This window comes from Penicillium rubens (genome assembly GCF_028828025.1).
Source record: "Penicillium rubens strain IBT 27055 chromosome Unknown utg000002l_segment0_segment0, whole genome shotgun sequence".
Taxonomy (NCBI): Eukaryota; Fungi; Ascomycota; class Eurotiomycetes; order Eurotiales; family Aspergillaceae; genus Penicillium; species Penicillium rubens.
Window position 1 is genome coordinate 6,178,875 of NW_026890600.1, and position 24,778 is coordinate 6,203,652.

Sequence of the window (24,778 nt, forward strand, 5' to 3'; positions counted from 1 at the left end):
CCAGAGCTACCTCGATAGCTCAATGTTGAAGAGGGGTAAACCGTTCAGTCTTGGAAGTTGGTTACTTGATTTACAAAGAAACACGCCAAAACAAGCCTCATGTTCCCAATGTGGCGAGCCCAAGCCCTAATAAACAAAGGCTACCATCTTACGACTGATACCTCCGTTAGCCCCAGAGACGAATGGTCCAATGAATATTATCTCACAAGGCTCTTCGTCTCGAGTGTCATCGGATTCGAAGAGCCACTGTTCGGACTCTGGAGTAAAGTATGGGTCCAATGGTGGTCCATGTTCTCCAAACAAAGAAGTATGAGTATCCTCAAGTCAAGATGCAGAGTTGTCAGCAGAATCCTCGATTCCAACTCCATTCTTTGAAAAGAGACAGCACATTGCCATATTCATGCCTCAGGCCACTTGACATGGATTAAGTTATACTAGTGAGCAGCACGTGCAAGGACCATGCTGATCGCGGGGAGGAGTGAAGAACGACGATCAGGAGGGAAAAGGAGTGTACAATATATGGACCATGTAAGCCTTTCCTTAGGAATTGATATGTTCAGTGAATAGCTAGTAGTCCAGAGCGGCCAACGAACAAGACTGTCTTATCGATAAACTTGTCGTCATGGTACCTGCATGAATGCATAGCTCGGTGATACTGCGGGCAACTCTGGCTGCATTTTAACCTTCTGGTTTCGAATTTCAGGGTTTCTGGGGGTCAGGGGAAAAAGAATAAAGAGTACTAGTGAGAAAGAGATAAGCGTGAGATCATGTTAGAGACAAAGGATAGAAGTTTAGCCCCTAATTGTTAGCATAAGAAATGAGGGTAGAGAGCTATCCCCCAATAGTCTGACTCCGTGGGCTGCTCCGTCCAACGTTATAACGGGGAATTTCTCACTCAACACGTATCTTCAAACCTGGAAATACCTACCCTGGGTATATTCATTCGATTACTCGACTTGTATATACATAGAATCGTTGACGTTGGCAAGATTGGAGTTCTTTAAGAGGGGACGGTCGGCAGTGTCTCTTTACCGCCGACAGGGGCTGACCTCCAGGGCTTCATCTTCACAACTTCTCAAATCCCCCTCTCTGGCTACGCTTCCTCTCCAAAAACAATCGGAAACCCAGGCTGGTTCCTAACAACTTGCTTTTAGGGCAAACGGACTGTATCATCCTGTACTTTGGTCCTTTTTTGTCTCATTTTCTTTGATCCAATCCTCGAAAGTCAGCTCTCTTCACTCTCACGAAGACCGTGTCTTTTTTTTTTTCCGTACTATTTTCTTTTTGTCTTATTTTCATCTCCTGGTTGAGGCATTGTCTTTTTTTACATCTCTTCAATTCTTATCGGTCCCGAGTGAAAGATAAAAAAAATTCGGCTCTTCGCGACTTTGGTGGAGGGCGATTGAAAGTCTCCCACCACAAACGATCTGTTTCCCGGTTGTCTCACCATATCAACGAACCTTCGACGTGTTACACACGTGCCATAACCTGCCTCGCTCGAATCTATCGATCACAAAATTTCTCCGGTGATTTCCAACTGAGCAGAAACTGAGGGGATTATATTGTGTGGTGTGTGGGAGTGGACTCTTATCTCTTTTGCCGAGCACCCACCCTATACAGAAGGACCACAACGGTGTGGGAGTTGCAAATTGCTATATGGTCGCAAAAATCGATGGGAATGCAAAGTGTTCCCTCCACCGTGACGTCGCCTCGCTAGCGTCGGCGCAGCCCTCCACGATGGCATGGATGCCGCAATCCGATGTGCCACAATCCGACGTGCCCGAGCCCGCCGTTCGGCCTCCGTTGACTTCGCACCAGTCCAATTCTCTCCCTTCCACCCCATATCAACATGCGCGCAACCTATCGTTCCACTCCCGGTCGCCGTCCCCCGCCCGCGGAAGCACCTCCCCTCGATCCACCCACTCCGAGGCCACGCATCTACCCCCATTCTCCCGGAAACCGCTCGGAGGCTGTAAATATGAGACCGCCATGGCGTATTTTCGACGACGGATACCGTATAGCTTAGGCGCAGATATACTACCGGAGGAGAAGGGTGCATTGAAGGAGCAACTCAGCTCGGACGAGGAGAAAAAATTGTCAACCGAGATCATGGACCTGTATGATCGATTATTGCCATCCGCCGAGAGTGATGATCGACGACGACAGCTTGTTCGGAAATTGGAGAAGCTTTTCAACGACCAATGGCCTGGTCATAATATTAAGGCGAACATTTTTGGCTCGTCAGGGAATAAGCTCTGTTCAAGTGACTCGGATGGTAGGCTTTCCCCAGCCTTTTTGGACAAAAGAGAGATAAAGCGCAAAACAAATACTAACTTGAGCAGTGGACATTTGCATCACAACCAACTACAAGGAATTGGAGCATGTGTGCCTGTTGGCTGAGGTGTTAGCTAAACGTAAGAGATCGCTGTTGACAAACCTTAACCCTGAATGATAGACTGACCTGAACAGATGGGATGCAACGCGTGGTGTGTGTGTCGCACGCAAAGGTCCCCATCGTGAAGATTTGGGACCCGGAGCTCCGGTTGGCCTGCGACATGAATGTCAATAATACCTTGGCGCTAGAAAACACTCGAATGATTCGGACCTATGTTGAGGTGGACGAAAGAGTTCGGCCTTTGGCAATGGCTATCAAGCACTGGACGAAGCAAAGGATTCTCAATGACGCAGCCCTTGGAGGAACCCTTAGTTCTTACACCTGGATCTGTTTGATCATTAATTTCCTGCAGACAAGAAACCCTCCAATTCTTCCAAGTTTGCAAGCACGCCCGCACAAAAAGAGGATGACTCACGATGGATTGGTCTGCTCGTTCGATGACGACCTCAAGACCTTGTCTCAATTTGGCCGCAAGAACAAGCAATCAGTTGGCGAGTTGCTCTTTCAATTTTTCCGGTATTATGGCTACGAGCTTGACTATGAGAAGAATGTCATATCAGTACGGGACGGCACCCTGATCAACAAAGAAGCCAAGGGCTGGCACCTGATGTTGAACAACCGACTGTGCGTGGAGGAGCCGTTCAACACGTCAAGGAACCTAGGAAACACCGCCGATGACACCTCATTCCGGGGATTACATTTGGAATTGCGAAGGGCTTTCAAGTATATCGCAAATGGTGATCTAGAAGGGTGTTGTCAGCAGTTTGAATTCCCGGCAGAAGAGGAGCGGACCTGGGAACGACCACCACCCCAGCCGCGGCCAACTCTCACACCTTCCCTCCCATCGCGGGGCGGACGGGGAGGAAACCGAGGCGGCAGATATAATAACCAGTTCTCGCGAGGCGGGCTCTCTGGCGGGCGACGACAGTCAAACACCGGAAACAAGTCAAACTTCCGGCAGCAGAACACTGGCAATGCCCCAGATATCTCCCTGCATGCTCAACAGCAAGCCCAGTATCTTCTGCATGACCAGTTATACCAACAAATACAGCTGTTGCAGGCGCAGGAGCAAGAATTGCGGATGCAATTACATAGTCAGGCACTGATCACTGGGAGGCCACCTCCGGTATTTATCCGTCAGCCTTTTATCCAATTCCCAGTCCCTCAACAGCAAGACTTTCCAGAGGAAACCTCACGACCGAGATCAGGAACAGGAACAGCAAGCCACGCCACTCTCAGCCCGACTCAACGACACCAAACGATTTATAACCCTACTTATGCTTCAGTTGGTGCATCTGGCTCGCAAGCGACCACCACCAACCCTCCCTCGCCATCTGCCGTTAGTGTTATGCCTGATACTCGTCGTAATTCTCGGCGATTGTCGGCTGCCAACGGATCCCCGAAGTCCCTTCGTGCGCATTCACAGCCTGCACGGCCTCAAGGCTCGCCCTCTCTTTCCAGCTATATTCCCCTTTATACCATGCCGCCACCCACGGATAACTGGTCAAAACAGAGGCGGACCACTGAGTCATCAGAAGGCGGAGAAGGCAGTGGTGACGAGAATGTAATGCGTTCAAACAGTCTGGCCAGCAATGGATCCCGCTCAAACTCTGTGGACGACAACCGACAGCAAGATGTGTTGGGTTATTATATAACTCCCCAACAACTTCAAGCCTTCCAGCAAGGTTCCATGCTGCCGCGGTTGTCCACACAGATGGGTCTGGTCTCGAATGGATATTCGTTTGTCCCCCTTCAACCAGATTACCGACCGGGATCGTTCTCGTCAGAAACTGCTCGCTCGGAGCACACCCCAACCTCCAAGCCCCCGTCGCAACCCGCCCAATCCGCTCCACGTCCAGTTGCACCCGGTCCGTTGATCGTCGATGGGTCGGTGCGTCCGAGTGAACCCCGCTCGGCGTACGCGTCTGACTTGGTTGACCCTTACTCTGCGGTAAGCCATTATACGTCCTCGGATGACCACAACATGAACACGCCTGCAAGTTTCTCCGATTCCTTGTCTCAAGATTACCAGGATTCCGGGTCTTTTGACTTGGAGCACTCCGCCGTCTTCACTCGGCCATCTACGGAAACTCAAAAGGTCAATGGTGCGGGGGAAAAGCAGCCAGACGTGAATGGCCAATCTGAGCTTCTCGCTAGTCGGCTGCAGAACTACCACCTATCGAATTCCGAGAAGCTAGTACAGCAACCCGCAAAGACAAGTCCGGATCGACCAAGAAATGGCACAGCACAAGGACCAGGAAAGGAAACCGGCCCGGCTAAGCCCTCGGGACAAACGAGCGAGAAACTTACTACATCCGGGCCTAATGAGAATCGGCATCAGTCGACCAACTCGAAGCGCCGGACCAATGGAGATCATCCTGACAAGGCGAACGGCGTTAGTGGCAAGAGCAAGCCCAGAGGTCAAGGCCGACACGACGGTTCTCACAACGCTGTCCCGGGCACCAAGGATCGACACACAGACCCGCCCCGAAGATCTGGTGGACAGAGTAACGGCACGAACGAGAGCAACCATGGATGGCAGACCACCAAGAAGAAAAACCGCAAGAACACCAAGTCGTCAATGGAGCCTCGAAACGGCATCAACAGCGGTCATGAGCTCGTTCCAGCAGATGATTCTTTGCGAAAAGGCGGTTGACCAAATGTTTCTTACGCTTCTATCTCCAGCACGATCATGACCTCGGGAGGATCGAACAATTACTCACGTCCAACATGATCAGCCTGATTCCATCGCCGTCCACACGGTATCCCCAAACGAACTCACGTTCCCCTGAAATACGTTGTTTTGCTCCTTTTCCTTTTCCTTTTCTTCTTTTTTTTTATTTGCCCTTTTTCCCATGAGGGATCAGGGTCCATATATGCATGCATTCGTTGCCATCGGGAAAGTTGGCCGGTTCATTTTCCAGGAAAAGCCTCCCATGCATTGAGACGATTTCTTTCCAGTTGATTGGAGTTCTTGTGTTCAAACGGTTAGACCCGGTCTGATGCTTTTCATCTTTCTTATGCCAATTTTTTTTTTTTTTTTTTTTTTCGGCCATGGTTCTGTATAAAAGAGAAAGAGATTAACTTATTGCCAATGAGAAACAAACCAAAATTTTCGAAAAAGACCCTTCCTTTCCTGCTCAGGTCATGATATCTGATACTTCCTGAGGGCCTGGCATTGTGTTTGACTCTGCTATTTCCCCGTCTTACCCTGCCGTCAACAGAGTGTTGATGCCCTGAGCGAAGTCATGCAAATAACAAAGACAGAGAACAAAGGGAGGAGAACAAAGAAGTCCCAGTCCTCAAAACCTCTCTCCCTCTCTTCATGCTCATGCTCATGCTCATCCTCTCCCATCTACCTGAACCCATCGAGAACAAATCCCATCCGAAGACAGCATCCACTTGATCCACGACAAACCACAAACTCCATAAAGGACTCGCCTACATATCGAGCGTATATACCAAAAAGGGTATATATATCCCAACCAGCAAAATCCCACAAAACCCCAGAAAGAAAAAGAAAAAGAAGAAAACATGTGGATGATATTCCTCTCATTCATGCTGTATTTGTATTATTGCTTTTTCTTCGCCTACGGCGTAATCTGCGAGACCTATTCTAGCATATCCTTCGTGCAAAATTACGCCATCCGATCAGTCAGTGCCGTCATGTCTCTTTTCTCTCTGAATTGGAATTGGAATTCGAATATCCAGCTCGGGTTTGGTCTGCCCTGGCTTGGTCGTGTGTCAGCCCCGATGCCGATTGCGCCTAACTTCTTTGCGTTTTCGTTTTCGTTTTGCTTCGGGGTGTTGGCGTATCTGCTTTGTGTTGATGTGTTGTGATGGGGCTTGCTGGGTATATCGTGGGTGTTTGCATGGTGTATCTGGTGTATGTGTACTGGAAGCAACCTTGGAAGTTTGGGTGGGAGGATGTGAAATGATATGAATGGACTGGGGTTGATTTTTTGGTTGGGCATTTTTATGTAGCATTGGCGGAGGGATAGCGTTGATTCTGGGAAGGTTTGGAAGGTATTGACATTGTATCATTTATCATAGAGATAATAGTATGGCAGATTGGTATATAGTACAGTGCATCCATAACACAGATCTTGTAGTGTATCAGATGTAGTGAGAGAATGCTGGACAGGATTAAATCACATAAAGGCATTGAAAGGACAAAAGCAGGGCGAGGATGGGATATTAAAACGGAAAGACTTGGTGAAATCGACAAATATGTTCAATAGGGAGAGAATGGAGAATGATATGCTGGGTTTCTCCATTGTCGCTTTTTGAAGGGAAATTAGGTCACCACTCGACGGGATTCGAGCCAGATCAGTACCAGATCTCGGTCCAGATGTATGGCAAAATCACGACAGAGGCTGTGTACAATATCATGACGGCGTAGTATGGGGCTAGGAATAGCTTGGACAGAGGGGTATCGCATATGTGGACCCAGATGGCGAGGAAGGCAACGGAGAAGAAGTGGCTGACAAGGACGAGGGGTTTCTTGATTAGACCGGCTAACAACCCGACAGGGCCGCCAACTGGTCCAATCTGGAAGTAGCGGAAACAGCCACGCTGAAGAGCTTTGAGGTAATAGTCTGTTGAATGAACAGTTAGTTATTGCAAATTAACCTGAAGAGTGAGCGTGCGTACTGTCTGCAGCGAAGAGCGCATAGAGAGCCTGTGCGAGGATATTGATGACCGAAGATGAGTTCTTTCGTTTCCAGTGGAACTCTGCGAGCTGCTCGAGAACAAGGCCTGTATTGGAGAGGTTGGGCACGCGCTCTGGGCTGAGCAATTCGCGGATGACACAAACATCGTTGAGCGCCACAGTCATGCCTCCACCTGTGAGAGGGTGCCGCATGTTAAGCGCATCGCCCAGAATCATCAAGCCGGGTGTCTTGTTGGCCGAGGCAGGCAGGAACGAGTTCGGCATTGACCGTAGCTGGCCCTTCTCTAGGGCATCGGAGAACGACTGCTGGACACCCTCTGGGAGCTTGGGCAGGATGTTGTTTCGCATGTAACCCTTGACACCACCGTTCTTGACCGAGGCCGCAGGCAGGTTATCAGGGATATCGATAAGGATTCGGGTCTCATGGGTGCCGATCTGGTACATAAGTACGGGTGGATTATCGCTGAGAAGCACATGACCAGTGTTGGGAGCGGGCAGTTTAGCATCGATGAGCTCCAAGCCATGGAACTTTGAGCGCCGTTTGGGTGTATACTGGTGGTGTTCCTTGCGGAAAACGGAGTTATAACCGTCGGCGGCCACGGTGAGTTGACCGAAGTAGCAGTCCTTGACATCCTTGGTTATACACTCGACTCCAAGGACTTCCTGAGTATATGAGGATGTGATGAGGCCGGTAACCTTGGTTTCGACCACCGTGACATTGGGGCACGACAGAGCGGCTGCCCGTAGTTTCATCACGAATCGGCCATGGTGGAAGGCTCGTCCCAACGGTGTAGGCGAGGTTGGGCTGGACTTGGGGTATTCGAGGAGAACCGGCTCCCCAAAGTAAGTAACCCAGTATCCCTTCACATTGATGCCATCGATATCTTCCAGACAATCCCGTAGCCCTAGTTGCTCGAGCGCCTGAACACCTCCCGGTTGGAGTAGTTCACCAACAATACGGTTGGGCTCTTCCAACGACTTCTCCAGCAGGATTACACTGCGCCCTTGATTTCCCAGTGCAACTGCAAGTGCACAGCCGAGGACTCCGGCACCCACAATTACAATATCAGCTTCATGGTGTTCGATGCGGCGTTGAGCGGCCGGGGAGAGGGAGGCGTGGCCATTGAGCAAGGTCATTTTGGCTTTTAAAAGAGTAGATATTGTCAGAACGGAGTCGACGGAAGCAGGACCATTATCGGCTTGAGCAATTGATTTATAGGAAAGTCGATTGGCTGTTCTTATGGGCTGATGTTGTTTTTTTTTTCCTTTGCGGAGAGAAAGGGGTGGCGTGACATGTGAAAGGTCACGTCTCTCCGCCTTCTCAATTCTACGCCGCAGGGAACATCACGTTTACTTCAGGTGGACTGATCGAGTGATATCGACCTCGGGAGATATACAACAATGTACATGTATATATTTATGAATCTATCGATGTCTACCTAGGTATTGTACAGACTATTTACATTATTATACACATTCATTGACACGCCCGATGCCCCTGGTAATCCTCATACTCCATATACTCCTCGTATTCCCCTCTAGGTGAAAACTCAAGGTGATAGTCGGACGAGTACTTCTCGGGCACATAATGCCGTCCCCAATTCGCAGGATTGTTCCACGGGTATTCGGGATCTTCTGAAGGGACGGTGTGCGATTTTGTGACATTCGACTCAGCCCACCACTTTGCTTGATCAGGGGCGTCGAACTGCTTGCGCCTGAGTAAGAGATCCAGTTCCCACTCTTCATCAAAGCTCATGATGAGTTCCCCTAGGTCTGTGGTGGGCAGTAAATGTTGTTGCTCGGTGGGCTCGAACGGCTTGGCACGATTCGACCTTTTCAATTCCGGGTGAACACTGACGGCTGACCAACGCGAATCACCTTCAAACTTGGCCTCCAGCGCGCCAACCATTTTCCGGAGTACCAACACTTGACCCGCGGCATCGTAGGAGCTAGAGGATCTGATGGCATTTTCCAATGAGCCCAACTGAGAGGTAGCTTCCACGACAAAGTCCTGGTTGATGGGCTCATTCCGCGAGAGGACTGTCATTATGCACCACCAGGCCCCCTTGAAGTTGTGAACCTTGGAGAACGCACGCAGCAGCATCTTTAATAGCACCTGGTCGAATCCATGAGAGAGCCGCCACCGAGACTGGTAGATTGTCGTGAGGAGATCGACGGCCAGTTCTGGCGTGCCACCCCCAATGAGGTAACGGCTGGAGGAAGTCGCGCAGAAGTGTTTCACCGAAAGACCATTGGTGTTGGCACAAACATCATAATATTCAAAAATGGCCATCTTGATCAAGCCTCCATACCCAAGGGCTTCTGGGTCCACTTCCATGACCCGTTGGAAGAAAATGGGAATCCACGAAGTGAAACGCTTGCTATAACGGAGAGAAGGAACGTTCTTCCAGTAATCCCATTCAGATGTAATCAGACGTCGCGCGTTCGCCAGGCCTGTCTTTTTGCAGCTGAGGATCGCGGCGATCACAGCCAGCTTCAAATGAAGCGGTCTGACAACGTACCCGCCGGTGGTGGCGTGGTTGTAAATTGCCAGAGCATCGGTATGCCTGCCCATGTTGATAAAGTGCTCCATCCGCTTGTGGAGCGGAACGTATAAACTGGCAGTTTTGGAGGCCACCATCTCGCTCACCGTTTGAGGGAAAGATTCCTCAGCGGGAATATGAATCGGGGCAATTTTATCTCCTCGTACCGCCCAAGTATCAGAACTAGACCCAAGGATGCGCCTTGAAGAAGTTAAATGATCTTGTCGGTTCTTGGCGGCTTGCTTCAGTCGCCAGATTCCCACAGGATTGTCGGTCATTGCGAGTTTTCGGCTCTTCAGGAGTGACTTGATAAACCGATCGTTAATACCGGTATTCCAATTCTGCTCGTGGGCCATGTCCATAATGGTTGTGATCATATCTTCGTTGCCCTTTTCAATGATCGCTTCGAGGATGTGTCGGTGGAGTACTTTGTCGGGTTGTATGTCAAAATCGTTGATACAAGAGATGACGAAGTCGAGAATTTGCGGGCCTGTGTGGGTGGGATAGTATTCCAAGAAGACGCGGTCAAAAATCATAGCGAAGTCCTTCTTTGATTGGGTGTATCCGTGCTCGTGCATAGCATGCATGCCATCCATGACCCTGTCCCATTCACAATTAAGTGCTCGGTTGTAGATAATCAAGCCAATGGTCCGGCATCCAGGCTCGGCCCCATAACGTGTTGACATCTCCTTGACCATAGCTTCGGCTTCTTCGGCTCGCCCAGTTTCAACCATGGCCTTGACCATTGGATTGAAAAGTTTCTCGGTTGGTTGCCGACCGAGGGATTCGAGACGTTTAAGGATGAGGCCCAATTGGGATGACAGCAATTCCATGCTCCTAGTTTTCCTCCATAATCCATCTAGATAAGCACCACACAGACCACAGTCACGGTCATCCTCGAAGCGTTGGAAGAAGAGGAATTTGGCAGAGTCCAACCTCTTCGACTCGATCAGACATCGGAGGATGACCTCCAGCAGATGTGTTGGAACAGCAAAGCTGGTGCTGAATTTATCATATATGACGCCGACAGAGTCGATATGGCCTTCCTTTGCAAGCAGATGCATCAGTGTAGCCCACATCTCCGCTGAGACGACACTGACTTTATCCAGGCGGTTGAACAAAGTTCGAGCAACGAAAAGGTTTCCCTTGATGCAGTTTGCAGTGAATATAACACATGCAAGCTCTCGTCGTTCCCAAGAAATGTTAGGTGTCTGTCGAGTGTGCGCTAAGAACAAATTCGCAGCAGTGATTTCCCGCTCTTCATTCAACAGCCTGCGGATTTCGGCGTCAAAGGGTAGCTTGCCAGATTCTTGTGCGAGCTCGCCCTGCTGTTTCTCGCGAGCCAGAATTTCAGCGTTCTGAGCCAAGCTCGGAGCATCGATCTTTCCCGTGTAGTTGGATTGTGCAATTGGATGGGTCCCAAAAAGCGAGCGTTTTGAGCGAGCATGGTGTTTTTCCAAGCTGACCAGGGGCCTAGGCTTGGGCTTTGGATCATCCTTTTCTGTCTCGAACCCTGGCTCGTCAGGCCCGTTCCGATTCCTCGCCTTGAGGGATCCAATGCCCATAAATTCGCCCGCTTCCGCCGCCTCAACCATCACCTTGAGTCGTTTGGCAGCAGATGTTGCGTCATAATTCGGGGCAGTGCTGTGTAAGGTTCGTTTGTTCTCGATGATTTTCTCGGCAATGCGGACTCGGCGATGGGCTTCGTACGTGAGGGCTGCGACGGTGCAGAATCCGCCGACTGTTGAGCCGGCCAGAGCCAATTGGCGGAGCACTCGGAGGGCATTTGGAGAAGGGATTATTGAGCCGGATTTTGCGGCGCGGGCAAGCATATTTGTGGATGCTGAGCGCGGGTTGCGCGCGAGTTCACCAGTCGTGCATGAGCGGCCTCACACCAATGTTCCGAAAATGAGCAGCTAGGTGCAGTCAATGAAACGTAGATATCTCCAATCACCAGGTACGATACAAGATTAAGTGTACAGGCAATTGAAGCTGAGAGAGTAGGGTAAGTTCGGAGCAACTTCTTTTTTCCCGATGCAAATCAACTTGCGTATTAGGACGCTGCCGCCCGCCGGAGATTGGCTCGGTCATACGACCATGGATCTAACCGGATACATCCTCCACAGCTTCCTGTCCTCAACCTTCAAAAATCAAACCTGTCTCGAAAGAAGAAATACATGGAAAGGGGCTCAATGTCTAAGTCAAAGGAAGTCGAGCTGCCCATACCATATTCTACAGTTATTCCACGACCATCACGATGATTTGTTTGTCCAATAGCTCTATACCTAGGTAGTCTTCTGTTTTTAGCATGCATCAAGCATCTTCATCACGAGATACCCCTACATATGTACGGATAGGAGCTCTCTAGAGTAGGAAAAAAAAAAAAAAAAAAAAAAAAAAAAAACAGTCTATTTCAATCATGTAGAACACGTTCCATTAGAAAAGACGCCAGCAAAGCAGGCATATAACATATGCTGCAACCTTATTATCTCACAGAGCTGTCTATCAAAGCAAAAGTCCATCATGCTCGTCGGCATCTTCTTCCGCTCTTAGATCGGCAGGGCGGCCACTCTCTAGGGTAACTGGCACAACAATTAGCATAGTGCCCATAGGATCTCAGGACTAAACATACCATGCGACTTGATTAGCAGACTCATGAGGAATGCTACACCAAAAACAGCTGCAAGTGCCACAAACACTGTCTGAGGCAACGTTGCAACAGTCAGACTGTAGATCAAGTTAAAGATAGTAGGTGCAACAACTCGAGCAAGAGCATGTAAAAGACCAGTGGCACCGAGCATCTGTCCGATGCGTTCATGAGGCACATGCTTGGTCAGAGATGACTGTAGGATTGCAGACCCCATGCCACCTAGCGAGGCGACGACTCCGGACATCACCATGACTGATGGTGCTTTGGACAGAGCATAGCCAACGTAGCCCAGTATATCGAAAATTATAGACGCGCGAATTAGAACAATGTCCAGCGTGTCCGAGCCGCGAATGGTTCCGTCTTCCTCGCAAGGGGTGCGGAAGAAAAGAGAGATAAGCGGAAGCACCAGGAAGAGATTGACCACTCGCACCACATTAATGGTCGCCACAAACAGACTGGACTCCACGCTGCCCCAGTTGAACATGTATTCGGCGTAGATGATGATAACCTGGATTGTACCCAGGGCAACTCCAAAGACAGCGGTATCGATAGCAGCCAACATAATGATGTTCCGGCGTAGAGCCTGACTGGCACCGCGGCGGTTAGGGAACAAGACGCTTGGCTTTCCAGCGGCGGGCATCAGAATTGCAAGCGGGGTGATCAGGTTCACTGGGTTCCAGACACGCCAAGAGTACCATTTAGGAGAGTCAGCATCCACAATTTTCATGCGATGCTTCTCGCGAGCCGCGAGCTGTCGATCCTTGGACAAGGATTCAGGCACGATGAAGAAGACCGATAGACAGAAAGTTGCATGGAATGCAAGCGCAATGTAGAAGACTAGTAGCGTGCCTCCACGTTTGATCAAAAAGGCTGCACCACCCGGTCCAGCTGCAATTCCAAAAAACAGAGCACCGTGGAATAAACCGAATGCCACGCTTCGCTTTTCGGTTGGCGTACAATCAGAAGCATAGGAATGGATCAAAGCCTGTGCGGTTGTAAATGACCCACCGAGTCCATCCATGACTGCTCCAACCAGAAGCATATTGACTGAGAACCGCTCTGGCCATTGAGCCACGATGACAGTAATAAGTTCATTGAATACCGCGCCCATCGCGCCTAGAGCGATCATCTTGGTTCTTCCGTAACGATCAGATAAGTGTCCGAACCGGGGACTCACTAATGCCGATATAATACCGGCAATAAGATTGAGATAGAGCTGGAACTGGGCAACCAACGACTGAACTTGTGGTATCTGGCACTGGGGGTTATTTTCGCCGAATATAACAGGGAGATAGGTGAAGCCAGGGTCTTTGGTGGTCTTTTCGGCGAGATAATCTCGACAGACTAGCGACATGATCAGGTTGATCTTGGGCACGGCAATTCCACCAAAGCCCAGGGTAAAGAGGAGACCGAACGGAAGCAGCCACCAAATCTATCATGTTTGCAGATTAGAAAGTTGTTCCTGACGCTGTTGTCGCAAGCCATAGTCACTCACGCTCGGTTTCCTCCATTTCGGCCGACTATCCGTAACATAAACAGGCTGTTGATGCAACAGGCTATCGGCTTCATCAATTAGAGGCGTGTTTTCATTCACATCTCCTGTGCGAGTCTCTCGGGTGTGCAGCTGGGCAACATCGGGATCCCCCGCAAGTAGTTCTTCGTTCTCCATCATGAAATTGGAGGCATTGGAGGTGATTCCAGGATTATCCAAGGTTATCGTATAATTCAAATGTTGATATATAAGATCTGAAACCACAGACAATTCATCCCCATATGAAAGAGGGGAGAATGTTAAGTGTTTAGGATTCCTTGAATTCTTATCGGGATTTCATCATTGGTAATCGATAGCTCCGGAATCTCCGCACGGACTTAAGTGCTTTCCCAGGAGGTGCCGCGGTTAAACTGGGGTGTCATTCTGACGGCCTGCCCTTTCGTATATATCGTGGATGCCTTGCCAACTTGTATAGAATTGAAAACATATTATACCGTACACTAATCCCAAATTTTATACTCTAACGCCTCCAACACCTACAAGTGCCATATACAAACACCCAAGGATGAACTCTCTTGGTCCGAAAAGGAAAAGCTCAAGCCCACTCAGCTTATATCACCATGGAAGCTTGTTCCTGGCCTGCAAAGAATTTCTTTTGACCCAAGCACCGCTCGCTGGTGCAGCCCTGGCAGCGCAGTGTCATTTGGCGAGAACACAATTCTCCCTTCTGCAAATGGTCATGAGCAATATCGGCAAGTGCCTGAATGAAGACTGGGTTTCCGTTCAAGCTCTCTGCGCGCTTGACACCCGGGTTGTTGGCTTCATGGATAACTTCCTGATCCAGCTCGTAGAGTGTCTCAATGTGGTCACTTGTAAACGCAATGGGCACTAGAATCAAGTCCGTCTGTCCTCTTTTCACATACTCTTGAACAGTATCACTGGTCTGGGCCCCGAGCCACGCACTAGGTCCCACTTGAGATTGCCAGCACAGGCGGTAAGGGTTTTTGAACCTGAGTCGTTGCATTACGGCGTGAACTGTCGCTGCGACTTCCGCGGGGTAAGGGTCGCCTGTGTGGGAGAGTAATTAGTGTAATTCTAGCAAGTAATCAGGGGACATCAGCCTACCTCGGTTCACAACGCTCATAGGCAAGCTATGGGCCGAAAACAGCAACACAACCTCGTCTCGCTTCTCCTCTGGGTAGGTCTTAAGCTGAGCCTCGATATTTTGTGCGAACGCCTCCACAAGACCAGAGTGGGAGGGCCAACGGTCAATGACGCTCCATTGGATTGTGCCAGCCGGCTCGGATCCTCCATTTGCGCGCTTTCCCTCGAGACGATTACGCCACTTCCACAGTTCGTTCAGGGAACTGCCGGTCGTTGAACAAGAGTACTGCGGGTATTGTGTAAATGCGACAGCACGTCCTCCCTTGCCCTTGCCGAATCCATCGGCGAAAAGCTGCTCATACATGGTCTCGGTCAATGGGGCAGCGTAGCGGAAGGCAACGTAAGGCTTATGCGGCGCGGTCTCCGGGGACATCTTATCCAACAGCTTGCACATTTCTGCGCATTGATACTCGGACCATTTCCGAATGGGCGACCCGCCGCCGATATCCGCGTACTGCTTTTGGATCTTCGAGGTTCTCCGGCGTGCGATGAGGGGCCCGAGATACGATTGGAGTCGTCCAAGGGGAATCAAATCACCGTCTGCCTGTAGTTCAATGTGTTAACATATCGATTCAAAGCCGCGATTTGAACAATTTATGATGCGTACAAATAGTCTGCTCAAAAAGTCCTCCACCTCGTCCGTTGTGGAAGGTCCACCCATGTTCATAAAAACCATAGCCGTGGGACCCTTAGAGCCCGTCGCATCTTGTGTGACTGGCGGTACTACCGTCGCGAGACCTCGTTGATTGCATCTCAATCGAGTGCTAATTGCCGACCGACCTCCAAGAGATGTGGTCCCAGTCAATAGCTGTCGGGGGATCGCGAAAGGGCTGCGGAATGTCATGGTTCGAAGAGGCCAAGATATTATATCGAGGAGTAGAGCAAAAATAATGCTGATATATTAATGAAGAGATGACAATTCCGATTTCCAACTTCCAACTTGGACCTCGGAGTTGTTGAATCCGGTCCTGCTTGCCCCATATAGCTTCCGACCACCGGATTTGGACCAATCAACGCAGGAAGATGTCAGCAGCTTCAGGCATCAGCGTCACCTGACCTTCGTGTTGCCCGCGTCAACGAGCGCGTCTCAATGATACTTTAGACTTGATTAATTTACACCTTTTAATATTTCCAATCTCCCGAGGATACCTACTTCGTAACAATGGTTGAAGATAGCTACACGCGCGAGGAGGAGAATTACGAGGATGAAGAGCTCGACGAGACCGTGAGTATCAAAAGTTGGAGATATAGTTACCGATTGTTGACGGTTGCCTACATAGAGCTTCAAATCAGTCAAAGATGCGGTGCTGTTTGCTATAGATATTAGCAGTTCGATGCTCACGCCTCGTCCATCGCCTGATCCTAAGAAACATGGAGACGAATCACCCGCGTCTGCAGCTTTGAAGTGTGCATACCATCTGATGCAACAACGCATCATCTCCAACCCTCATGACATGATTGGCGTTTTGCTTTACGGAACGCAATCTTCCAAGTTCTATGATGAAAATGAGGATGACCGTGGAGATCTCTCATATCCTCACTGTTATCTGTACACGGATCTTGATGTTCCATCAGCCCAGGAAGTCAAGCAACTGCGGTCCCTCGCATCTCCAGCAGATGCTGATGATGACGTACTGCAAGTTTTGGAGCCATCAAAGGAGCCAGCCTCCATGGCCAACATGCTTTTCTGCGCCAACCAAATCTTTACCTCAAAAGCTCCAAACTTTGCTTCTCGACGCCTGTTTGTCGTGACCGACAACGATAATCCCCACGCAGACAACAAAGGAATGCGGTCTGCTGCAACAGTTCGTGCGAGGGACTTGTACGATCTTGGTGTCAATATCGAGTTGTTTCCCATATCTCAACCAGACCACGAATTCGACACCTCTAAATTCTACGACGTAGGTCATTAACCTTGATTGCATAGGGGTATACTCACAATTGGCAGGACATTATCTACAAAACATCGCCCAGTGATGGAGATGCCCCTGCATACCTACAGCCGGATACCAACACATCAACAGCTAAAGGCGATGGACTTTCATTGCTCAATTCTCTGTTGTCGAGCATCAACTCACGATCTGTCCCCCGCCGATCGCTGTTCTCAAATGTGCCACTTGAGATCGGACCTAATTTCAAAATATCCGTCAATGGATATTTGCTTCTCAAGAAACAAGAGCCTGCAAGGAGTTGCTTCGTCTGGCAAGGAGGCGAGACTGCTCAGATTGCCAAAGGAGTCACAACTCTAATGTCTGATGACACAGGGCAGGAGATTGAGAAGTCTGACATTCGCAAGGCATACAAGTTTGGTGGCGAGCAGGTATCATTCACCATCGAAGAACAACAGGCGCTAAGAAGCTTCGGTGACCCGGTGATCCGTATTATTGGGTTCAAGCCACTGTCAGCCCTCCCGTTCTGGGCCAATGTCAAGCACCCCTCGTTTATTTATCCCTCTGAAGAGGACTACGTCGGTTCAACAAGAGTCTTTTCTGCACTGCATCAGAAACTCCTCGAATCGGAGAAACTGGCTTTGGTCTGGTTCATCCCCCGCAGAAATGCCTCACCAGTCTTAGCTGCTATGATTGCAGGTGCTGAGAAGATCGACGAGAATGGCGTGCAGAAAATTCCACCTGGGATGTGGATTATCCCTCTTCCTTTCGCAGATGATGTGCGCCAAAATCCAGAGAGCACCGTCCACCGGGCAGGAGATGCGCTGAACGACGCCATGCGAGATGTTGTTCGCCAGTTGCAGCTCCCCAAGGCTGTGTACGATCCTTCAAAATATCCGAATCCTTGTGAGCCTTCGTCACTTCAATCTTTGGGACAATGATACTGACTGATTCGCAGCGCTTCAATGGCATTATCGTATCTTACAGGCTATCGCCTTGGATGAAGATTTCCCAGAATCACCAGATGACAAGACCGTGCCTAAGTACCGACAGGTTCACAAGGTTGGCTGCTTCCATGATCCCAGAAATGCCCGAACGTACTGACCAAATGGATGTTCTAGCGCGCTGGCGACTATATTCTTAGATGGGCCGAGGAACTGAAATTGCAAGCCTCCGAGATGTTTGGTGGGTCAGTAGCCGCCACCTCTACGCTGGTAAAGCGAGGTGCCAAGACCGAGGCAGCTGGTGAGCACCCATCAAAGCGGGTGAAGGTTGAAGACAGTGAGCCCGGAGTGGAAGACGAAGTGAAGAAATGCTATGCGAAAGGCACTGTTTCCAAGGTGAGCATTCAAATTCTCCCAGGTGATTGACCAAACTAATACTCGCCTTCAGCTTACGGTGGCCGTGCTGAAGGAATTCTTGCATGCACATGGCCGTGCTACAGCAGGAAAGAAAGCAGATCTCGTGGACCGAGTTGAGCAGTACTTTGAGCAGAAGTTTTAAACATTGATTTGAAGTTTGCTCAGGATCGTCTTGGGGTGGTCCAAGGTTGCTGTAATCTGCGGCCCGTTTAATGAGTTATGAGTGTATCCTACTTGCCTGTTTCCATAAGGTCATAGTCATTTCAAATGAATCGATATCTTTTATCCAGGATGATGTTAGGGACATTATATATAAGAATATACCGGCGTTTCTTTTTCGATGTCTTTTCAGATGTATACAAAGGCGCAAGCCGGTAAAAGGCGTGAACGCCCTGATATATATCACCGATACTTCTTTATGCAAAATGCCAGAAAATACCTCTAGCAACTACAGGGGTAGAAAAAGAGATCACCCTTCCAAGGTTGGCCTAGTCTTCCTAGATAGCCTTCTCCGATAGTCACTTCATACATGGGTCTTTTCATAGGTCTTTTCATAGGTCTTTTCAGTGGACTTTTCAGTGGTCTTTTCAGTGGTTCCCAAATGTCTTTATATAGTCCTTTTTAGATATCTATTTAAATCTTAGATCTTCTCTCCCTTCTTAGTCTGTTGAGTCCCTGATACCCTGCCCCCCGACCTTCCCCCGGCATCGCATATAGCCCTCCTGGGCATTACAGACAAAGACGACCTAGACAGCTCTGGTGGGGATGGGTGGTTTGCGTCAAGACTCCTACCTGTACCACTACCTCTTATCCCCGCAATTTCCACGACGTGGGTGTTTCCTCGTCCTATTGTCTTGTCCGCTCTCTGCTAATTTTATGAGTATAACTAGCGCCTAACCAAATATGGCTGATATGCGAAGACCCGTGGGCCCTCGTCACAAAATACCGTGGATACCTTCATGGTAACCTAGGTGGCCGTCGGGCAGTACTAGATGGCGAGAGACTCCCTAACATCTTAGGGGCTGGGAACGTACGTGTTGTGCCACGAAAAGATCTCCTCGAGAGGTACCTTAGCACACTACAAGAGCAAGCAGCCGAAGCGGAACCTGGAAGGTTGGTCCTCAAGACCTGAGTACAGACTCCCGTTCGAACCAAACCGCCGAAATCTGGCTCCGGCCTTGGCAGAACCTGCATCAGGATGTCGACTGGGATGAAGGGTTGGTCCCAATGCAAGCATCACTCAATGCATCCACGAGCGCTTCCACATCTGAATCGCCACACAAGCTCACAGGGCGCATTAGCGGGAGCCGGGCCTGATGGGTACGTTGACTTGACTGCTTGTCCTGGTGATGTCACAGGGTGAATGGGTATCTGAAGCAGTACATTTGGACGGTCTCTGGAAATTTAGCGCCTGTCTTGGTAACTATTGATTAAAGTCTGATAAAATACAAAGCGTGAATGATAAGATGCTTTGGCCACCTGGGGGGTATCAGAGCATGGAGCCACTATTGATAGTGGAGGTCACATGTAGAAATCTGAATGGTATGGTACATGTATGTGTGCATAGGAAGTGAGAAAGACAATGGTAAGAATATACATTTCATGTACTCTGATTATCCAGAAATCCATCAACGAAAGTGATGGAGTATGTGCATGAGGAACTTTGTCCTCGGCGCTTGAACGCAATTAATCTATGAAGAAAGTAGGGCCCCTGAAAACTCCAAGTTCTATCCGACAAAAAGGGGTGCCTGAATTCCGAGTGGGCCGGTGTTTGTGTTGTGTCGCAAAAATCATGCACATCATGACGAAAAGGTGGAGGCAAGGATGTAACGCCACGAGTCCCACGATATGTAGATACCAGGTTGGGAGGTGTCGCTGGATTTGGGAACGAATGCTCAAGCCGAGAGCGCATTTAACACTGCCCGTAGACTCGACAATAACATATTTGTTCATCGGGACAACTGCGAAAACGGTTAGGTCAACATTACAGCGAAACGTGATCGATCATAACTTACTATACCCCTTCCATGCCAAAAATGACATGCCACAAGAACTCCATCACCCTCCCCGACGAAGCATCGCTAAGCTCCGTATCGATAACCCATTGGCGGAACCGGATATAATCCTCCAGCGGGCGCTTCTGAATCTGCTCTCGTGAGACAGCGAATTGCGCGCAGCATGCGGCGCCAATCTCGGCAGGCTTGCGGAGATATTTCTGGCCCGGGAACTCCTGATCCGTGGTTGAGGAGGCATTCAACGGAGGCGTACTCGTGCCGTCGAAGACTTCCATCCAGACCGGCTCGGTGACATGGCCATTGAAGCGGTGGACGCCCTTGCAGCCCGGATTCCAATTGCAGCGAAGATTCACATAACCGTTCTGCTGGACGAAATCGAGTTGTAGGTTGCGCATGGCTATGACGTTGTCGTGGAGTGGCGCGTCCACGTGCCAGGCCATGAGAAAGCCTGCGCGGTGGGCGTGGAGAAAGGCGACGGTCGAGGGAAGATTGTTGTAGAACTCGATTATATACGTGAAGTAGGCCATGGCTTCGTGGCCTTTGTTGAATGGGGTCGTAAGAACATTGGGATTTAGTCGTGTCTCGTGTGAGGGGTTGACGGTGTAGATTGCCCGTTGCCAGCTGTTTGGAGAGAAAGAAAGCCAATTAGCCGTGCTTCTTCAGTGGAGGGTTGGAGATCAAAAGCACTCACTCGGGAAGCTCTTCTTCCACCCATTCGGTATTCTCTTCTTCTAGCTTGGCCATGACAATCACCTTATCACCAGGTGTTGTCTCGCCATGTGGAGTCGAGGCGGTGTCATTGCGATCTAGCCAATTAATCACGTATGCGCCAGCGCGATATTGATTGCAGATGTCTTGTAGATGCGCCTCGAGTAGATATAGTGAGAATAGGACGAGACATGAGACGGAAAACCCTGCTATACGGAGACCGCCTCTCATTATGAATGATGAATGAGAGGGATAATACCCCGGGGACTCTGCGGAGAGGAGCCCGTAGGTGTTAAGTCGAGGTTGATGATTTAACTAATAAGCCATTGATATATACGGTTTCCGATGTATGATAGCGATGCGAGATAGGACAAGTGATTTCAAAGTACCAAGACGCCTGAAGGCGAGTCAGAAGGCAAGATGATATAGAAGGAAGGCGTAGTCGAGGTAATAAAGGACACGGAAAGTAGAAAGGGGGACAGATTAAAAGGAAGAATTGTACCCCGTACGGAGTAGAAAGTGGAAACCTGGGAATATTAAAGTAAAATAGAAAGAGGGGAGCTTTCGAGTGGACTCCTTAACAATGTCATGGACATATCATTGGCCACTGGGGCGTTCAGGGGAGCCGCCCTTTAGTTTGATGCCAAGGGGCGTTTGGGTTTTTGGTTGTGGTTGGGGGAAAAGCAAAAGCTTGGCTATGGCGCACGCTTTACCCCTTTTGACCATAGAGTTTACGCTTGAGCCATGGATGGACCCCTCTGGACGGGATCAAGGCTTAAGAGTTTAAACCTTGTAAATGGACAATCCGTTAAAACGTTGTACCTGAGGCAACAGTATTTAACCTAACTAGACTATCGCAAAGTTACCTATGTTGTAGGTATTGGAATCCACTGTGGCGACACGCGTGTTTTTCCCGTACCACGGAATGCACGTGGCGTCGGGCTTGAGACTGCCAAATTAAAAAGCTTTCCAGAATTGGAATACTGAACGCCGCAATGGGAATAGTATGAAGTCCTCCACAAGACTATTATTCGGTATGCTCGTATCCCAGTGGGGCTGTCTCGCTTGGTTGAAATGGGTTTAAAATTGTTCGGATTATTCCTTGCCTTTACTGGTCGGCTCCGATGATCCCTTTTCCATGCACAGCCTACATACTCGGACAGCGAACTGGACAGTTGGCATCCCTTGGTATGATTTTCATCGGCGAACGGACTCTTGAAAGATCCAGGGTCCTAGCATGTGGGTTTTTTTTTCGATTGCAGCGTGTGGCTGTAACAGACATCAGGCCCACATATTGGCCGATCAGCGGCACTGCAATATGTTGGATGTCTTGTAATGACGTTTCTGACATCAGAGGCATTCAAGCGAGCCATTTTTCAGAAGGCCCAGGCGCATTTTGATTGTTGTGTCATTCAGCAACCTTAAGAAGCCTCGTTGCTCCCTGTACATGTATGTTGTTGGAGTTGCGTCGCAATGGAATATCGACTGCACTGAATGTTTGTATGCCGTGTGGTCGTCGATATTATTTCTTGGCTCGTCTGATCTTCACTGGATCAGTGAAGATCTCGGTGATCTCAGGGTTGCCTCTTCGCTTGTTGGACTAGCGTATTGTTGTACGTTGTACTCGTACTCCGTGGGAAACGGAGTACTTGAACAGAACAGGATGAAGTATACATGGCTTAATGCGGTGAATGGTCTAGCGTGCCACACGTACCCCAAGTAGACTATAGAGTGCCTCGGCGCCTACCCTTGTAAAATCATACTAGGCCGGAAAGAACACGCGGCTGATTTGCATGTTACGCGTTCCCGTCTCATGTTCAAAGCATTGTTAAGTGATCAATTTCACGGTACGCCAATGGAGATAAATCGACATAAAATAAACAAGTTTTGATACATTGTCAGAGGACAAGTGTTGCAGTCCAGCTGCCTGTTATATTATGCTACAGAGAGATCTTCCCCGGCTAATCAACTATCATCACCCTCTTCTTCATCGCTGACCTCCTCCCCATTTGCAATCGCCTCCTCTCGAATTTTGCGTGCACGTTCCCGCTTCTTGTTCAACAAAGTATTCAACTTCTTTGCGACGTTGAAGACACCCCCAGTACCCTCGCCACAGGCAGCACACGATGGAGTTTTCCGGTACCGCTGTAGGGCACAGGCCTCACAGAAATAGTGCCCGCACTTGGTGACGATAGGTTCTTTATAGGGCTTCAAGCAGATGAGACAAGCGAACGGGATGCTCTCTAGCAACTCATCCTCCTCCTCATCATCGTCTTCCTCGGCGAGTTTGCCCACGCCCTTTCGCTGTGAAACCACTCGCCCACTTAATTGCTTGCCCTTGGTGTTGATTTCCCAGTCACGATCCAGTTCCCATCCTGCCTTGTATGCCTCTCGAGAATGGAGATATTTACAACTGTCTCCAAAGCCACACTAATTATAGATAGGTTAGTCTCGATTCACAATAGACAGATGGAGGCGACAGCGTAACTCACGTAGCCAGTTTGTTTCCAATCTTTGCACACATCGGGGGCAAAATCTGTCACGGTGATAGTCCTGACGTTGGTCGCAGCTTTGACAGGACCGAATTTCCCTGGTGCATTAGGGTTCTTCTGGATGAAAGATTGATAGTTGGCGGCGCCCTTGTAGGTTCCGTCCGGCTGTGAGGCAGAGACTGGGTTTTCCCGGGTTTTGCCCAACAAATTCTTCTCGCTTAGGTTCTCATCATACCAGTCGGAGGCCTTTGTGGCATCGTTGCTCGAGGTCAATGGAGCGGGAACCGCGGTTGTAGGTTCGTCTTCTGCACGCTGTTTCCTTGTCGCATTTGATGTGGATGATGCGGTGACAGCTGCATTCTTGCGCCGTCTCTTGATCCGTCGGCCTTCTTCGTCATCGGATGATACAAAGTCGGAGTCGGAGTCAGATGCAGGAGGTGGCGTCGCGGGCTTCTTGCGAAAGTTGGCTTTGCCTTTGGAGCGCTTCTTGAAGGCGACTTGGGGAACAGAGCCTGCAACTTCAGTTTCTTCACCCATATTGTATGTTGGATACGGTGAATATTAGTCGTAGATGTTTAAGCAGTTGTGTCAGATGGAAAGGTTGTAAAGACGCACGCATATCGTTGGATATCGAAACGGCCATCGAGAAATGACTAAGCAGATCTAATGCCCGCGGGCCGGGCAAACAGGACAAACAACCTCCTCACTTTGGGACGCGTTTGATAGCGAAAATCGCAGCAGAACACGCAGGAACCTGTCGAATCAGCATTTCATATTGTTTCTACAGTTTTATAGTAAATTTAGAGGTACCCAGAACAAAGAATATAGCCTAGTATCGTAGATTCGTCTCACCGTCTGGGGTAATTATCGATCGTGAATCTCAAACACCGGCGCCATTTGGCAATAACAACACCACGTTCGCTCACTCTCGTTATTCTCTTCCCTCTTCTTCCCCCGCCGAGTCATCCAAACTCGACCTATCCAATCACTCCCTACGCTCCCTTTCTTTCCTTTTTTTCTACTTTCCTTTCTTTTTTGAGTTAGCTGTCCTTTTGTTTTCCTTTTGTCTTTTAGTCTTTCCTTTATTCAGACCAACAAGGCCGATTCCAAAGGCCCTGCAGATCCCGAGCACTTTGTTGTGGTTAGTTGCATCTCTTCGCGCGTGTCTGGCCAATCTTACCGGGAGCTCACTGATTCGTCCGAAGGTCCTCGGTGTTTGTTGTTTTTAATCGTGTGGGATTTCCCCCCTCTTCCCTTCCACATCTTTGAACGGTGTGCCGTTCAACGCCCATCGCATCAATATTAGCGTGCGGTAATCTCGAAAAAAAAAAAACGTCGAACAACTCTTGTCGCTGGTCGGCTCGGCAAAGATCCCGACGGGAATCATCTTGCGACAA

At 49.4% G+C, this 24,778-nt stretch overlaps 8 protein-coding genes across 8 annotated transcripts; 2 read left to right on the top strand and 6 right to left on the bottom strand.

The window, feature by feature from the left end:
• Nucleotides 1-1,656: 1,656 nt before the first annotated feature.
• On the top strand, nt 1,657-5,051 carry N7525_004824 (uncharacterized protein; the record flags this gene model as incomplete). Its single annotated transcript, XM_002565427.2, has 3 exons — nt 1,657-2,275; nt 2,343-2,414; nt 2,470-5,051. The coding sequence occupies 3 exons, from the start codon at nt 1,657-1,659 to the stop codon at nt 5,049-5,051; spliced, it is 3,273 nt and encodes a 1,090-aa protein (XP_002565473.2).
• Nucleotides 5,052-6,724: 1,673 nt separating this feature from the next.
• Nucleotides 6,725-8,204, bottom strand: erg1 (squalene monooxygenase erg1; the record flags this gene model as incomplete). Its single annotated transcript, XM_002565426.1, has 2 exons — nt 6,725-6,993; nt 7,049-8,204. 2 exons carry the CDS (start codon nt 8,202-8,204, stop codon nt 6,725-6,727), a joined length of 1,425 nt encoding a protein of 474 aa, XP_002565472.1.
• A 340-nt stretch (nt 8,205-8,544) lies between these two features.
• On the bottom strand, nt 8,545-11,442 carry N7525_004826 (pentatricopeptide repeat protein; the record flags this gene model as incomplete). Its single annotated transcript, XM_002565425.1, has 1 exon — nt 8,545-11,442. One exon carries the CDS (start codon nt 11,440-11,442, stop codon nt 8,545-8,547), a length of 2,898 nt encoding a protein of 965 aa, XP_002565471.1.
• A 673-nt stretch (nt 11,443-12,115) lies between these two features.
• Nucleotides 12,116-13,929, bottom strand: N7525_004827 (putative tetracycline-efflux transporter; the record flags this gene model as incomplete). The annotated part of the gene is made up of 3 exons (XM_002565424.1): nt 12,116-12,192; nt 12,243-13,692; nt 13,756-13,929. 3 exons carry the CDS (start codon nt 13,927-13,929, stop codon nt 12,116-12,118), a joined length of 1,701 nt encoding a protein of 566 aa, XP_002565470.1.
• A 433-nt stretch (nt 13,930-14,362) lies between these two features.
• N7525_004828 (ferrochelatase HEM15) lies at nt 14,363-15,760 on the bottom strand (the record flags this gene model as incomplete). Its single annotated transcript, XM_002565423.1, has 3 exons — nt 14,363-14,820; nt 14,878-15,460; nt 15,524-15,760. The coding sequence occupies 3 exons, from the start codon at nt 15,758-15,760 to the stop codon at nt 14,363-14,365; spliced, it is 1,278 nt and encodes a 425-aa protein (XP_002565469.1).
• Nucleotides 15,761-16,078: 318 nt separating this feature from the next.
• Nucleotides 16,079-18,308, top strand: akuA (uncharacterized protein; the record flags this gene model as incomplete). Its single annotated transcript, XM_061213185.1, has 6 exons — nt 16,079-16,141; nt 16,197-16,817; nt 16,865-17,711; nt 17,764-17,867; nt 17,927-18,145; nt 18,198-18,308. The coding sequence occupies 6 exons, from the start codon at nt 16,079-16,081 to the stop codon at nt 18,306-18,308; spliced, it is 1,965 nt and encodes a 654-aa protein (XP_061070206.1).
• A 1,770-nt stretch (nt 18,309-20,078) lies between these two features.
• N7525_004830 (DUF3431 domain-containing protein) lies at nt 20,079-21,120 on the bottom strand (the record flags this gene model as incomplete). Its single annotated transcript, XM_002565420.1, has 3 exons — nt 20,079-20,127; nt 20,182-20,802; nt 20,873-21,120. The coding sequence occupies 3 exons, from the start codon at nt 21,118-21,120 to the stop codon at nt 20,079-20,081; spliced, it is 918 nt and encodes a 305-aa protein (XP_002565466.1).
• Nucleotides 21,121-22,854: 1,734 nt separating this feature from the next.
• Nucleotides 22,855-23,918, bottom strand: N7525_004831 (U2-type spliceosomal complex subunit CWC24; the record flags this gene model as incomplete). The annotated part of the gene is made up of 2 exons (XM_002565418.1): nt 22,855-23,319; nt 23,382-23,918. 2 exons carry the CDS (start codon nt 23,916-23,918, stop codon nt 22,855-22,857), a joined length of 1,002 nt encoding a protein of 333 aa, XP_002565464.1.
• Nucleotides 23,919-24,778: the final 860 nt, after the last annotated feature.